General features: G+C 33.5%; 1 protein-coding gene across 1 annotated transcript in view; it reads left to right on the plus strand.

Moving 5' to 3' along the window:
• The window catches only part of ASCC3 (activating signal cointegrator 1 complex subunit 3), a 328,548-nt gene that overhangs the window by 14,232 nt on the left and 296,816 nt on the right, over nucleotides 1–17,500 (plus strand). Inside the window, exons 2-3 of the mRNA XM_077770165.1 lie at nucleotides 4,126–4,256; nucleotides 6,709–6,859. Coding sequence (XP_077626291.1) covers nucleotides 4,167–4,256; nucleotides 6,709–6,859 — 241 coding nt within the window. The 5' untranslated portion in view covers nucleotides 4,126–4,166. The remainder of the gene's footprint in view (nucleotides 1–4,125; nucleotides 4,257–6,708; nucleotides 6,860–17,500) is intronic.

Genomic DNA, 17,500 nt, shown 5'->3' on the forward strand with positions numbered 1-17,500 from the left:
CCCTGCTCACACTCTCTCTCTCTCTCTCCCCTAGAAATAAATAAAAAATAAATAAAAAAATAAAAAAAAAAATTTTTTAAATAAAAAAGTGCTTAAATTGAGACATGGTGTTAGATCTCTGCTTACATCTTTATTTGTCATGAGTGTCCAGTTGTACNTTTATTTATTATTTTTTAAAGTGTATTTATTTTGAGAGTCAGCCTGTGCAAGCCTGTGTTGGGGAAGGGGTGGAGAAAGAGGGAGAGAAAATCCCAACCAGTCTCCCTGCTGTCTGCTCAGAGCCCCATGCAGGGCTCAAACTAATGAAGCAAGATATCATGACCTGAGCCAAAATCAAGAGTGAGATGCTTAACCCACTGAACACCCAGGTGCCCCTATATAGATTTTTTTTAAACACAGTAAGTCTATTATTTTAGTTTTCTCCTTCATATCTTTACCTTTTTTTCCTCTACCAGGCCAACTCATTCATGTCCTGCAAATCTCAACTTGCGGCTTTATCTACCTTCCTTCCTACTCTCTTAGATGTTCCACCTCTCTTCCTACAGTTATATCTGCATAATTATTATAGCTCTTCTTAATCATACTGTAAACTTGTTATTCAGGGCAAGTGTAGTCATAACCTAAAATGGTTTTCTTTTCTTCTTCTTTTTTTAATCTTTAGAGCCTCATAGTGTGTCTAACGTATAGTAAGTGATCTGTAGATATTTGCTGATTAAATAACCAAAAATGTGAAATTTGTTTTCTCATTTTGACCTTTATACATTTCTGACATCCTTAAGTGTTAGTAATATTTTTACTGGTACAGAGTCCAGTGAGTTTTGAACAGAGTTCTGTAAATCTTATTGATACCCAGTGTCTAACACAGTTCCTGGTAAATAGGAGAAACTCAAATATTTGTGAATAAATGATTTACAGATGATCATGAGCAAATGAGCTATTACATTTTTAAAGTGTTAGTACTCAACCTGAGGAAGCAAAAACATAAAAACCAAATTAGAAAATCAAGTACTTCATTTTCTTGACAAGTATAATTAATATTGATCAATTTGATGAGATCTCAAGGAGCTGTAAAGTTTCCTGTTAGTGTAGTGTGTAACAGCAGTGTGACCTCATTACCAGGCCCTACTGTTAGATCTCTTCTTAGAGATTGGGGTGTTATTTTTTTTGTTAGAATTTGTTAGGTTTATGAATTAGACTTTATCCATTTTTATTTTTATGCCCTGCTGTTTTTAGAGAGGGACAGAGGATTCAGGAGATTACCATCATTACCAAATGATAGAAATAATAGTCCCAAATACCCCATTTATTCATAAAATATGCCAGAGGCAGGATATTACATGTATCACATCTTTTATTATGGTGTTGCATTTTGAAAGCACTAACTTGTGTGGTAAAAGACAGGTTCTGAGGCAGAATATATTCATTTTACTGTCAGCATATTTCTTTAAAGACTTCTGGGTTAATGTCAATCATTATGAATAGAATGGCTGTCATTACAGTCCCTTAACCTAGATAGAGAAATTAAATCTCAGTACTCTAAGTCATTGTTGTATGCCTTATTTCTTCTGCATAGTTAATAGTAACTATGTTCCATCCTTGGGAGAATTGAGAAAAGTCACTCAATTCACTTTGGGTAAGACTTAATTCTCTCACAGATTGCAGTTGAGAAAGCTTCTTCCTTAGGAGGCATATTATGCACCTAAGCTCAGGTCACTGAATTCTTAGTAGGTGGAGACCCTTTGATCACTATTGATTTGAGACAAAATTTAATGGTGATTTAAGAATAAAAGATAAAGGGTGCCTGGATGGCTCAGTTGTTCATGATCTCACTGTTCATGAGTTTGAGCCCCGTGTCTGGCTCTGTGCTGACAGCTCAGAGCCTGGAGCCTTGCTTTGGATTCTGTGCCTCCCTCTCTCTGCTCCTTCTCTGCTTGACTCTGACTCACTCTCACAAATAAACATTTAAAAAAAAAAAAAAGAATAAAAGAGAATATCCCTATGATAGATAGTTCTCAAAGTATGTTCCTTGACCTGAACTTGTTGGAGAATGTAAAATTTGTGTGCCGCATCTCAGTGACATCTTATCTACTGAATCAGAAAATTGGGGGTGAGAAGTAGAGTGATGTGGCCCAGTTTGAGATGTCCCCTGCCCTAGGTGACTTTGATGCATACTGAAGTCTGAGAATCTCTGTTCCATGCAGTCTGTTGACTCTTGCTTTAATTTCTTCTTTCAAATGCCCCACATAATATTTACTCAGTGTTAGAAAAATCTGGATGTGATCCTGAATCATCTCCTAAATACATTCCCAATGAGTAGTTGAAATTCAAAGTCAGCTAGCTAGGGTGTTTATTTGCAAATTGGGTCATTTTACATTTGTGATTAAAATTGTTCAGTATGATATAGGGCATCCAACCATTTCTTCCCCAGCCATTTTCATACCATTTCCTTATTGATTTGCAATGCAATCATTTGTTTTTTTAATTTATATTTTTTGTTTCCGATTTCTAATCTAATTGTATTTTACTCAGAAAATATGACATATATATTAGAGGTCAGCAAACTCATTTAGTCACCCTGAGCCCAATAATAGTTTTGTACTCTTTAAGTGTTTAAAACAAAAACTCCAAAATATGTGGCAAAGACTGTGTGGCTTCCCAAATCTAAAATATTTACTCTCTCTGCAGGAAAAATTTGTTAACCCCTAATCTATATGATACTTACTCTTTGAAATTTGTTGAGATTTGCTTTATGACTTAATATATGCATAGACTGTTTTAAACTTTTATAAAGGAACTTGTGAAGAATATATATTTTCTAATCATTAGGTACAGATTTCTGTATATGTTCATTAAATTAAACTTACTAATTTCAGTGCTCACCTCTCCTGTATAACTTCACTGAATTTTTTTGGACATTGGTTTGACCTATCAATAATCAAATATTACAATTTCACTTTGATGTTGGACTTCCCTCACTTCTTCTGGAGTTCTATTTGCTCTAATTTATTTTGATGTTCTTTCAGCAGGGCATGCAAATTGAAAATTTTTATCTTCTTAGATATAATTTTTATTATTATATGGAGAGGTTTTTTTTTTCTTTTAATCCTTAATATCTTTTGTTTTAAAGTCTGTTTTGTGTGATATACTATTTTTGGTAAAGCCACTAGCTACTTTTGCTTCTTATTTATAGGAGGATCTTATTCCATCTAACTTTTATCTGTTCTGTGATTTAGGTGTAACTCTAAGGTTCACTTGATTGCTGTTTAGTAATTCTGTCAGTCTTTTGAGTATTAAGTTTTATTCACTTACACTTATTGTGAATATTGATATATTTGGACTTTTTCCTCTTTGTCCTTCTCAATCTATACTTTTTGATAGCATACCGGGTTATTTCTTCAGATTTTTATTCCAGGTCAGCACTTTCTCTTTAGCTGTATTTAATTTATTCTTTAACCCATCCATTGATTGTTTATTAACAAATATATATTTTTATTTCTAAAAGTTATATTTCCAAATTTGCCTCATCATTCTTATTTTATTCTTCATTATTTTATAAATTCTCTCTTATTTGATTAAACATATCAGTTATTTTATATATAATTATTCTGACAGAAGACTCAGATTTTTTCCAAGTATTAAATTTTGTGATAACTTCAAGGATATAAACAATCAAGAATAAAAGCAGAATCAGGGTGTGGTTTGAAATATTGTATATGGCCTCCCTGGTTCTTTTCTCACATGTTCTTTGGCCCAAAATAAGTCCCTTAATTGAGGTTTGTGAGACATTTCATACTGTGGAAAGTATCTAGATTATAAAACACCTGTATTTCATACTCAGGATTGGAGGCCTGTCCTTGGGAATCTGTAGAAACTCATTTTGAAGAGATGTTGTAGTAGTACCCACAAACAAGTATTTTTGTGTTCTTTTTCCTTTCTTCAGCCATAGCTAATGTGTTATTTAAAAACTTCATTAGTAGAAAAAGTGTCAGGAGAGTTTTTCAACATTGGTGGCAATTACTTTTTAACTAATTGATTTTTCTTTTCTCTTGTACAGGTCAATTTGTTGAGTTTGATAACCTCTCCAGCCTCCTCCCAACAGTTAAATATCGTCTTGTTTTGTTTCAGTTTCAGGTTTCTCCTTGTATGGATCACTGATTGAGTAATAGATGGCTTTACCTCGTCTCACAGGAGCTTTGCGCTCCTTTTCAAATGTCACCAAGCAAGATAATTATAATGAAGAAGTGGCTGACTTAAAGGTAAACATTTTAGATGGAAAACATAATAAATGGAGAATGTGAGCAGATATTTGACATTCTTTTTCTCAGTTCTGTGTGCTTAAAGTGGAGAAGGATGGGCATTCTCGTTTCCTATGAGAATACTTAAAGACCTATGACTGTTGTCAGAGAGAATACGCAGAACTATGATATTGAGTTCTTTGTTAATTTTTGTTGCCAAGTTTCTGCCAGAGATTTTTTGTTTGTTTTGTTTTCTTTTTTTCTTTCTTTTTTTTTTTTTCTTTTGTAATTTAATCCAGTAATTTACCTCTGGATAATCTGAGTGAGTTTATGGTGGGTTTCTGGTAAAATTCTTATCAAATGGACCAATAATGTCTTTATCAGAACATGGGAAATAAGCATATTAATGTCTTAAAATCAGTACCTGGTCTCATAATTGACTTCTGTCTGGTCCTTGAATAGTTGTGGACTTTATAGTCCTGAAGGTATATAAACTATATATATGAACAAGTGAGCTATTTAATACATATATGAAAGAGCTGACCCTATATTTATTCTTTTTTAAAGAAAAAACAACAGCCACTTTGCTATTTATTTGACTCTGTTGCAGAATATTAACATGTGTTCTAATAGGAAGGAATTGTATTGCTTAAGTCCTTATCGAGTTACAATTAATACCTTCACTTAAAGATTGATAGTAGGAAGAGAATATTTGTTAATAGTTTAGATAGGTTTTTTTCTCTGTGATATAGTTTTGCTACAGAGAACAGTTGACCTTCTTTACAATGGGAGCTGTTTTGCATTTCCATGACAATTAAAATAAAGGATATAGTCTATACAATTAATATTACTGTCTTAAACCTGAATTGTTTCTCACCTCCCCTAATTAGGACCCTTTTTATAAATTACTTTATATTAGAGATACAGCAAGATTTTAAAATTTGGAAATGGATAAAGACTACATGTCATTTCTTTTATTCTTGTAGTCTTTTAATAAGTTTGTTTGTTTGTTTGTTTGTTTTGAGAGAGAGACACAGAGCATGAGCAGGGGAGTGGCAGAAAGAGAAGAGAGACACAGAATCCAAAGCAGGCTCCAGGCCCTGAGCTGTCTGCACAGAGCCTGATGTGGGGCTTGAATTCATGTACCGCAGGATCATAATCTGAGCTGAAGTCGGACACTTTACCGACTGAGCCACTCAGGGGCCCCTATACTTGCAGTCTTTTAAACACTTTCTTTCTTTTTTCTGAGGAAAGAAAGTGACAGATCTAATGAACCTCATTTTAATATAACTTTTTCTCTTGAGATATATCCAACAATAAGAAGAAATGAAAAAATATGAAGAACCTTTGTGTACCTATGACCCATTGAAACAACTTAATTCAATTTATGGCCAGTGTTGTTGTTGTTTTTTAAAGTTTATTTACTTATTTATTTTCATAATCTCCATACCCAGGGTCAGGCCCAAACTCTTGACCCTAAGATCAAGAATTGCATGCTCTTCTCACTGAAACAGCCAGGTGCCTCTATGGCCAATCTTATTTCTATATTTGTCCATATTCTTTCCCCTACACCTAGATTAATCAGCATTAATTAACATTTTAACTTGGAAAACTGAGGCAGGGAAGTAAAAATGAAATGCAATATCACCAGTACCACCAAAATGAAAATCACAGTTTTCTGTCTGACTCACTACTTTTTCATTTGGTCAGAGGTCTTCATGAGGTTTAATCCTTGGGTCAAGACCACTGGTATATAGTAAAATTTTTATTGCTTTCTGTGGTAGTTCTTGAGAATGGAAATTATAGCCTTAAGAAAAGAGTATGTATAGATAAGAATCTCCTCTATGTGTGACTCACTTGGTTGGGTGTCCAGCTCTTGGTTTTGGCTTAGGTCATGATCTTGTGGTTCATGGGTTTCAACCCCACATTGGGCCCCATACTGACTGTGTAGAGCCTGCTTATAATTCTCCCTTTCTGTCTGCCACTCCCCTGCTCTTGCACACTCTCTTTCTCTCTCTCCAAATAAATAAATGAACTTTAAAAAAATGATTAAATAAAGAATCTCCTGGATGCCTAACCTGTTTTAGGATCATACTTAGGAAAACATACTTAGGAATATATTGAACCCACTGTAGGAATCTAGTCGTATACAATATGGTCTAAGCTGTGTTAAAAACAAGCAGAAAATGGAAAAGAGGCATGTGGGATATTACCAAGTGTTATTATCTGGATGTTGGACTTTTTCCATCAGTTTTTTCTTTCTTTCTTTCTTTCTTTTTTTTTTTTTTTTCAAGTAGACTCAAGCCCAATATGGGGCTTGATTGAACTCATGACTCTGAGATCAGCGGTCGATGCTCTTCCGACTGAGCCAACCAGGCTCAGGCCATGTTGTATAATATAATGCAAATTATATGTGATAAGTGATGGCTTTGAGGAAACCTTTAATCAGTTTCTCTGTGTTATGCTGTTTCAGGTGAAACGGTCTAAACTTCATGAACAAATTATAGATTTGGATGTTACATGGAAGAAGATAGTAAAATTTTTGAATGAAAAACTGGAGAAGAGTGAAATGCAAAGTGTAAATGAAGACTTAAAAGATATATTGCAGGCTGCAAAACAAATAGGTATAGTTTTTATTTCATTTTGTTTTATAGAACCACTCAGTTTCAAAAATAGATTCCTTTTAAACTGTATACCATATGGTGAAAGGCTAAAGTTTCCAGACAAGTATTTATAATTATGAAAGATAGACTTCTATTGTCTCGAAGTTTCGGATAGAGTTGTAGAAACAGAATTAAATTAGTAATTACTGTACAGTCAAACGTGTCGGATTCATAGGAATTTAGAGTTTGAAAACCACAATTATGTTTCAAATAAGGAGAGGGCAAATGAAAATTTTAATGTAGCTTGAAGGAACTTAAAAGCCATGTAGCACAATTTCTTTTAGATGCCCACCAACACATAGTGAGGGGGAGCACTGAAGCTAAACTTTGCTTCTATTCCTGTTGCATACTAATATTCCTATCGATTGTATTTGACAGAAATTATAATTAGAGATTTTAATACTATATGTTAATATAGGTTACTTTTCCAAGGTTAAATAAAAGAATAAAGTAAACATGATTGTTCGGTAAAACATCTGAGTTTGTTCATTGAAATTCATCCTCTCGTTGTAGATTCTGATAACTAAAAAGCATAGTTAACTCTATTGTAGTTCTGAATTTTCCAGATTTAGATTTAAACCCAGAAAATTCATGCTGATACTCTGGCCCTGTGAGATTTGGACTCTACCTTTCTGACCTTGAGTCTTCCTTGCCCTCACTAATTGTGCTTCATGAGACGCTGGCCTTTTCGCACTTCCTCAGTCCAAGTTGGTGCCCGTTTTGCGGTCTTTATATATGTTATTCCCTGTGCTGAAAATGTTCTTTTATTCTACTTTTAGAGTGGATATATCCTTTCTTGTTATTTTGAACTCAGCTAAAAACCTATTTCTTTAATAAGGCCCTAGCTGACCATCCAGTCTCAAGTTGTTACTCAGTCACTCTTTATCATATAACCTCAGTAACATTTTCTCCATAACATTTATCATTATCTGACATTTTCCTCATTTGTTTATTGTCTGTGTTTTGGTACTAGGTCGTTAGTTTCATAAGAATAGAATCTTTTCTTGTTCAACACTTCATCCTTGGTGCTTAGAATAGTGCTTTGTGTTTTAGGGTCTTAAAATTCACTTGATAAATAAATGAAAAGGGTTTCTTAGATGATTTTTTGGCAGGGGAAAATTTAGATTTTATCATATGCTGGTTGGCAATTTTCTGGCCTACACCAACTTTGGGGAGGATGTTTCAGTTAGATCTCATGTACTTATTTATGATCATCAAATTTTAAAATTTGTTCTTCGTAAATAACACACTTTGATGTATTTGTCATTAGTTTGTAATATAATATATTAAATTTAATGTCATTGTTTTAAGTTGTGAAAGTACAAAATGTATGTCATGTATATTTTCATAGTTAGATTATCTTCTGAAGTTCAAGGGTTTTAGTAATTAAGGGATTTTTATTTGTTTAAGCCTAGGGGAAATAAAACATGCTTTGATGAGATTTGAGATAACATTTGGCATAGAATCACACTTTATATTTTAAAAATAGAGAGGTAGAGGGGTGCCTGGGTGGCTTAGTCGGTTGAGCGTCCGACTTTCGCTTAGGTCATGATCTCGCGGTTCGTGGGTTCGAGCCCCGCGTCGGGCTCTGTGCTGACAGCTAGCTCAGAGCCTGGAGCCTGTTTCAGCCTGTGACTCCCTCTCTCCCTGACCCTCCCCTGCTCACGCTGTCTCTCTCTCTCTCTCTCTCTCTCTCTCTCTCCTAGAAATAAATAAAACATTAAAAAAAAAAATAGAGAGGTAGGTAAGTTCATTGGAAAATTGAGGCAAAAATGAAAAGTCTTCAGTGTGCCTCGATCAACTTGACAAGGGTTTTAACCCTTTGGGACTTCTATTTTAGGATTTGTTTTCATTTCTGAGATGTTAGGGCCATTGTGGAGAGGAGGTGTTCTGACTAAAGAACTTTTCAAAAACTGTACAAGAATTTCTTTCCTCTTCTTTGGTTCAGTAGTAAAAATGACTTAAAATATTGGGGTGCCTGGGTGCCATAATCATTTAAGTGTCCAACTCTTGATCTCGGCTCAGGTAGTGATCTCACAGTTCATGACTTTGAGCTCTTCATCGGGCTCTTTGCTGATGGTGCAGAGCCTGCTTGGAATTCTCTCTCTCCTCTCTGCCATTCCTCCACTTGTGCACGTTCTCTCTCCCTCTCTGTCTTTCTCTCTAAATTAATAAATAAAACTTAAAAAACTTTTTGAAATAAGTGACTCAAAACACTTAGCAAAGACAGTTAAAATACTAAGTTTATCCAGTACCATGACTAAATTATTTCTTTATTTAAATAATGTGGAAATTAAGATTATTAAAGAAGATTTAATTAATTTTTTTAGAAAGAGAATGTGAGCAGGGAAGAGGGATAGAGGGGGGAGAGACAGAGGGAGAATCTTAAGCAGGTTCCATGCTCAGCATGGAGCCCAACATGGGACTCCATCCCATGACCTGAGCCGAAATCAAGAGTCAGATGCTTAACAGTTTGAGCCAGCCCGGTGCCCTGGAAATTAAGACCTTTTAAAAATAGGCTTCTTTCTCTTCAGACATCTTCCCTGAGCATTTCTGACAAGTCAAAAATTGTTGTTTTATATATCAGTCATTAAATGTAATCCTAGGAGTTTTACCTGTTGGCAAAACATCTGATTCATACTCAGGGACTAATCTATTGTTTAAGGAATTATTATTTTGAGATACAATATCTCAAAGAATATTTGCATGACAGAGAAAACCTTAGGGTCGGGTTTAGGCAAATGCTCTATTGTATCTACTTTTTAATGCTGAGTTTAAGTTGAATAAGTATTAGCTTTAGTGAAACTAATAGTTGACTAGTAGTCAGTCACTCTTTCTGAATAAAAATATGGCTGATACTAGAAACATAATTAAAATTAGCAGCTTTGAAAAGATTAGTCTTATGGGAAAAACGTTTTTGTGATTTTTTTTTTATATCGTTCTTTAACACAGGTAATTTGGTGTAATTGTGTTCAAGAGAGCAAGAGAATAAAGAAAAAAGTAATCACTCCTATGTCAATTGAACATAATAGTATAAGGTCCTTGTTTAAGACTGTGTATATCGACTAGTCATTGTAATGGGTATTTTAAGCTGGTGAGGAATATCAGAGAACATCTGGTACAATCTCTTTATTTTGTATGTAAAGTAGTAGACCTGCGGAGGTTAACTGAATCCCATGAGTCATGGTGAAGATAAACTAGACCTTGAAATAGAAACATGATAGAAATACTAGATTCTTTCCTTTTCTTGTAGTCAGAGGTCATGTTCTGTCAAGCCAACTTTTCAACTCTTAAATTCACTCTTTCTGTGTTATTTATCATTGCTTCAGTTTAGGCTTTTGTCAACTTATGTCTGATTTACTACAAAAGCCTACTGCCTTAGCCTTCCTTTCTTATTCAACTTCTTTACTCTTACTTCAATGATCTCTATAAAAAGTAAACCCCTTTTTTTATTTTCATATTACTCTTTAGCCCAAATTCATTAGAATGGAAGTAATAAAAGCTTCTTTATGAATTGAAACCCTTTACCTTTTTATAATTTCCTTGCTGTTCTATCATATGCAACCTCTACTACTAACATATGCAATGTTGACTTAATTTTCTGAACAGTGCTTATTGCTTTTTTTTGTCTTTTATATGTTAAAGTAACTTTCTCCTTGTGTTCACCTGGTCAGATGTTCCTCATCTCCTAGGAAATGACTTAGAGTTCATTCATGTCCTCTGCTATCCTTTCTAATCTTAGTAGATAGTGTTCCATTAGACAATCATCTATTCCATACTTTTTTATAGTATGGAATACTAGCACCTAATATGGTGGAATGGTAACATACAGATGATGTTCAATGAATAAGTGAAGTATTGAAAATTCAACTAAAAGTGCTCTATGGTCTTTACTACTTCTGGTGTTGACAATAGACAATGTCTTACCAGTGGCAGCTTNATTTTAAAGAATTTTTTTCTCTCAGATTTACATTTAATATAATCCCAAACTTTTTGCAGTTTTATTCTCCCTTCAATATTATTTTAGTAATAAAACTTAACTTTAGGGAGAAAACATTATAAATTATTTAAAAGTAGTATTCTTAGCCCTTAATCTTAGTTTATTTAAGTGCTCATTGTAGACATAGCAATCTCCTCCATGGATTTTGAAGGATAAGCATAGTCATATTAACCTATGTTCTGTTGGTGGTGGAGTTTTTGTCAATATATTGTATGTGCTCTAAGTACAAACATTTTTTAAAATAAAGAGGTCAAGATTGAGAGTGGCAGTAAATAAAATGCATCATGTATTAGGCATGTGTATCTGTTACTTAGAGTTTTAAATTCTCATTCCAGGAGGCTTATAAGCCTTCCACAGTGTAGTTAAAGAAACTACAATGGGGGTCAGGAATGTAGGGAAGGTCAGTAGAAAGACCCATCAGTTCCCTACTAAGCTATGTAACTTAATCTCTCCTAGAGCCAGAACAGAATTATCTAATGCTTTTACTCTGGTCTGAATACAGATTAGGACTCAGCCAGAACTGAACTAGTTTTTTTCAGTATTCACATTGTTTCACCATAGACAGACCTGTTTGTTTTGACTTCTCTGATTTATATTCCCTGCTTCATTTGGGTTTGATGTTTTTTATGCATTTTATGGTTAATAACTTTGTCTTTAAGAAAAGTATGAATCAGAATGTAGGTTGGACAGGAGTGACTTGCAAAGTGTGGTTTAGGGAAATTGGTAATCCATTACATTTTTTGAGTTGTAAGGGAAATAAGATTTTACTATAAAATAGTGAGGAATCAAAACTGAGGGTAGAAAGCAGTTTATAAGGCAGTGACTGGAAAAGGGGAGGGGGCATCAGAAGACATTAGTTATTAGCAATATCAAGATATTCTGTCTATGTAACTAAGGCTTTGCATTTAGAATAATAAAGGGCTGTTGTATATTGGATATGGCAGGAGATTTTTCAGGAGCATTTATGAAAAGTACCTATCTTGAAAGTAGCAGATTTCAAAAAAGTTTGGAGTTCCATTTCCCATCAATTGGCTAACAGGATAATTGGGAACAGCTCTCTGCTGAAAATAACAAGAAAAGCTATAAAATATAAAATTTGTTTAACTATATCAGAATCTATCAAAGCAATGAAGAGTTATGGGATCAAGATCTGGAAGCAAACATAAACTCAGAAAATGTGATCCTGGCATTTGGGCCACTTTTTCCTAGAGGTGACTGTACATTCCAGAAGACGAAGCTGGATGGAGAAGAGGAGAATGAGAAGATAAGAAGAGCTTTTGACAGATTTAAAGGACTAAGATGACAAAGATGACTAAAATGGCCAAAAGAGGACATAGAAAGTCTGAATATTTGACTTAAAGATATTGAATCTGTAATTAAAAATCTTCATATAAAGAAATTTGTATGCCTTGATGGCTTGACTGGAGAATGTCATTTGATGTCATTTTAAGAGACATGAAGTTATTACTGTGGATTAAAGAAAGTTACAGGCATATAATAATTCAATGTAATGTACTATCATTGATTGAATCCTGAGTCAGAAAAAAGTAATAAAGACATTTTTGGGACCATTGTAGAAATTTGAATATGTACTCTGGATATCATTTGGTAATACTAGATCAGAGGTGAGCCAATGGTTTAGTGAGTATGTAAGGATATCCTAAATCTCAGGAGATACATACTGCAATAATTATAGTGAAATGTCATGAAGACTGCTATGTACTGTCAAATGGATCAATAAAAAAAAAGTACATGTGAAATATGTGTGTGAGAGAAACATGATTGCACATGAGTGCAGAAAGTATTATTGGATTAATAAATAGGGACAAATAGTGTGATTCATGTAATAAAGGTTTAAAAATCACATTATTTAGTAGGTGAAGAAAAAACATTTTTGAATATCTAAAATGCATTTATAAGCATTCTTAGTAAACTAGGAATAGAACTTTCTTAATTTGATATATAATATATAAAAAGCCTACATCCAACATCTTATGTAATGATGCATTGTTAAAAAAAACTCTCCCTTGACATAGGAAATTAACACTGTAGTCACTTGTTTTTGTCACTATACTGAAGGTCCTTGATAACAAGGCAAGAAAGAATATAAAGATTGATAAAAACTGCCATTCTTCACATAATTGTATCTTTAGAAAATGAATTTATTAGCTAAGTCAATGTGAAAATCAATTTTATTTCTGCTTACTAGCAGCAAATTTTTTAAAAATCCCATTTATTTAATTTTTTTTAATGTTTTATTTATTTCTGAGAGAGAGAGAGACAGCATGAGCAGGGGAGGGTCAGAGAGAGAGGGAAATATAGAATCGGAAACAGGCTCCAGGCTCTGAGCTGGCAGTCAGCACAGAGCCCGACACGGGGCTTGAACCCATGAACCGTGAGATCATAACCTGATCCAAAGTGGGACGCTTAACCAACTGAGCCACCCAGGTGCCCCTAAAATCCCATTTTTAAAAGCATTAAAAATCATCAAATATCCAGAAGTAACTTTAACAAAAGATGTGCAACATTTCCTCATGGGAAACAAATATTGAGAGAAATTAAAGAAGACCTAAAAAATGGAATAATATACAAAGGATTGGAATACTCATTATTACAAAGATAACCATTTTTACTCAAAATGACCTCCAGATTCAGTGCAATCCCAATCAAAATCTCTGCAGGTTTGTGTTTGAGGGTGTGCATTTGTGTGTAGAAATTGACAATCTGAAAATTACATGGCAATTCAGAGGCAGAGAGCAGTCTAGTCAACCTTGAAAAATAGAGGGAATGGACTTTTTATAAAGATTAGTAAATTAGACAGTGAGATGTTGGTCTAAGGATAGGCAGATAGACCAGTGGGATGGAATAGAATCCAGAAATTAACCCATAGATATTAGGGCTCTTTCTTTACCATAAACACTATTAAGTAGTGAAACATGGCTGTTTTTTCAGTACATGGTGCTGGGTCAACTGTATATGCATATGAAAAAATTATACCTATACAGAGAATTCTAAGTAGCTTATAAAATAAGAGGCTGAAACTAATAAATCCTCTAAAGATAAGTAGAATATCTTTGTTATCTTTATGGAAAATTTTATTAAGCAATAAACAGAAAGCCTTCCTAAAGAGAATGACTGGTACATTGAACTACATTAAAACATATTTTATTCTTTGAAAGTGAAAAGGCAGGTTACAAAGTAGGAGAATATAGCTTCAATATATATAACCCCAAAGAAAGTTTGTATCTACATTAAATATGAACTTCTACAAATTAATAAGAAAAGGTAGTCATATATAAAAAGGACCAAGAGCCTTGAACCAGCACTTTGTAGATGCAGAAGATAATTGAATGGCTAGTAAACATGAAAAGGTGTCCAACCTTATTGGTAATCAGAGAGATGCCATTAACATGTGCACTGATAGAATGGTTAAAATTAAAAAGAATGACATGCTAACATACCAGTGGGTCAGGTTCAAGAATGTGAAATAAGAATTCTCATGCACTACTGGGTAGAGTTTAAACTGGTATGGCTGCTTTGAATAACTGACAGTATCTGCCATGGTTGGACAAGTGAAATTTTAAATTTTGGTATATATTAGCCAATAATATGTACATAAATATCCAGTAACAATGCCTACACATACACACAAAAGACCAGTGCATTTATGGCAACATTATTTGTAATAGCCTTAAAGTGGAAACAAACCAATTCACTGTTAAACAGTTGAACATAGATAAATTATGATATATAGACTACCTTATAGCAATAAGGAGCTAGAGCTGTATATGTAACATTGTAAATGAATCTTAACAATGTTGAATGGAAGCACCCAAACAAAATGACAGGATGAAAATTCTGTTTATATGAAGCTGCAAACCTAGGCATGACTAATCCTTGTTTCAGAAGTCAGAATAGTGGCTACTTTTGAGGAAGCAGGTGATGACTGGCAGTGGATTTGGAAGTTTCTGGAGAGCTGATTATCTCTTTCTGGAAGTAGTTTTCCAAATCACATAGGTACATCATTTTGTGATAATTCTTTGAGCTGTATGTGTACTGTATATGTTCTTGTTTTATTCAATAAAAATATGGCTTTATATAATCATTTTTCTTGAAATATTTCAAACTGATAAAAATAAAAACGTAACAAATACCTGTGTATTCACGATCTAGCTTAACACTTGGCTGTCTTTCCTTCAGTTTTTCTGTTTTAAGAAATAAAATCTTAATGTTGTCAGAACTCATTATGAAAACTGCTAAGCCTCTGGTAACCAGTGTCACAAATATAATAAATAAATTTGTATTTATCATTCTCATGCCTATTTTCATTACATATTTATACATTCATAAATATGAAATAGGAATATATTCAGCTCAGATATCAAAGCCTGCTATGGTAATAGACCAAGTGGGTTTAAGTATTGTATCACAAACTCCCTCTGTAGGATTCAGCAACTTGGTAGTAATAGGGCCCAAGAGTGCTAATGGCTTGGCCTTTTCTTCATGTTTGTTATCTTTTGTTCACCACTTGCTTTACATCTAGCCATCATATATGTGCACTAGACATTCTCTTCTGATTTTTTGAGAGTAGATTATGTTGTTAGATTTTCTGATAATTGAACGACTTTTGCATTTCTGAATAAATTGTACTTGCCTATAGTTTTTTTAGATATGTGGAAAGATCCAGTAAGTTAGTATTTTGTTTAGTCACAACTATTTTTATTCACTATTTGTTTTTTGTTTTGTTTTCATAATATTTTCCTATAGTTTAGGATGACTTGAAGTTATCAGTTAATAGATGTACAAATTCAGTTCTTTATTAGTAGCTAATTAATACCATTAATCCTGTTTTCTCATCTGTAGCATAGTGATGATAATTCTTATTTTGTGTAGTTGTGATGTGAAGCAATACTGCAAAGTGTCTAGAGTCAGGCTAGTAAATGGCTGTCAGTGAATAATTTTCTTATAACCTACATGTACCAGTAGCTATTGGTAAAAAGATAGTTGTTCACATGTTATGACAGATGTACGTGCCCAGTGATGTGATGATACAGAAAGGGCAGAAACAGTGCTTGGGTAAGTCAGGAAGGGATTCATAGAGAAGAGCACTTGGGGCAGATTTAGATTTTATTTTAGATGTTCAGGGTCAGGGTCAGAGTTGTTAAATTTATGTCTGTTTCACCAGAGTAATGACAAATGAAAGAGCTGAATAACTTAATGAAATCATAGCTGGCTTTGCAAATGTATCAGCTGTGCAAACAGGCAGCTCAGATTACTGGAGAATATGGCAAAACAACTATAATTTGAATAGATACTGTAGCAATGGCAAGAGTTGGAAATCAAATTTTCAGTTCTTGAAGTTTTAGTTTATCAGTATTTTATTCATTTACAAATTATTCTTACGTAATTTACACTGCTTCCTTAGTAGAGGCATTTTTAAGGTGCAGTTGATTTTCTTTATAATATCAAATATAATACTAGTAAGCATCTGATAAATGGATACAGAACTGAAGAAAAACTTTACAGCACCTTTTTTTTTTTAATGTTTTCTCTTGGATGTTAAAGTTTAAAATGCCAGTTAAATGTCAGTGAGGTATGTGATTTGCTCAAAGGTACAGTTTATTTCTTTAGTGATGCTCAAAATAATGGTTTTACTGTTATTTTTATGTGAACTTGTCAATTATATGAAATTGACATTTTTATGTTAGCTATTTTGTTGCTTGGGAGGTCAAGGTGTAACTTGATGCAGGATTTTATAGTACTAAAAATGATAATATAGTGGCTGGATGTTGAAGTCTACACTGTAAGATAAGTATTCACATCTTGTAATTAATAACATAATTAAATGGGTGACTTTAAAACATGGGGAAGTGTGTTGGACTGTTTTTAATCTTTTCTACTATACTTTTTCTCTACCAGGTATGTTTCTCTGTTTTCCTTGATTTGCTCACCCCGAAGGCAGTAATTTCTATATAAGTGTAGAACTAATCTTAATATTTAAGGAACTCCAAGTTATCATATTGAACATTTCTTGAATACTATGCCTACTTAATGTGAGGTTTTGCTGGAAGTGCTTTGATGTAGAGTTACACTCTTAAAATAAATGAAGCTCATTATATTAAATTGAATTATGTAGGCAATTTTAAATTTATATCACATTAATTGTTCAGTTTATTCCCAAAAAGCCATATGCTAAATGCTTATCTGTATTGCATCAGAAATTTATTTTCATAATTTGGTAATTAGGTGAAAGATGGTATAATGCAAATACAAATGATCCTGGCTCTTACAGTCTTAGTGTGTGATTTAATCTCAGTGTGTCTAAGCATCTCTGTAAAATGAGGAAAATAGTTGTAAGATTCATTTCAGACAATTTTAGATACTGTACTTGTTAAAAAGAAAAACACACCAACAGGCACTGGAAGGGAATATGTAAAGGGGAGAGAAATGATTGGGGAATGGAATAGTATATGATTAAGTTGAATCCTTATTTTTGTACCTTTTTATATGTAATGCTATCCTAGGAAAGTTTATAGGACACTATTTTACATATTTGTAAATAATTATAATTACCAGTTTAAAAATGAGCTAATCTCCATGCA

The sequence above is a fragment of the Crocuta crocuta genome, unplaced genomic scaffold (assembly GCF_008692635.1).
Source record: "Crocuta crocuta isolate KB4526 unplaced genomic scaffold, BGI_CrCroc_1.0 scaffold286, whole genome shotgun sequence".
In the NCBI taxonomy this organism is placed as follows: domain Eukaryota; kingdom Metazoa; phylum Chordata; class Mammalia; order Carnivora; family Hyaenidae; genus Crocuta; species Crocuta crocuta.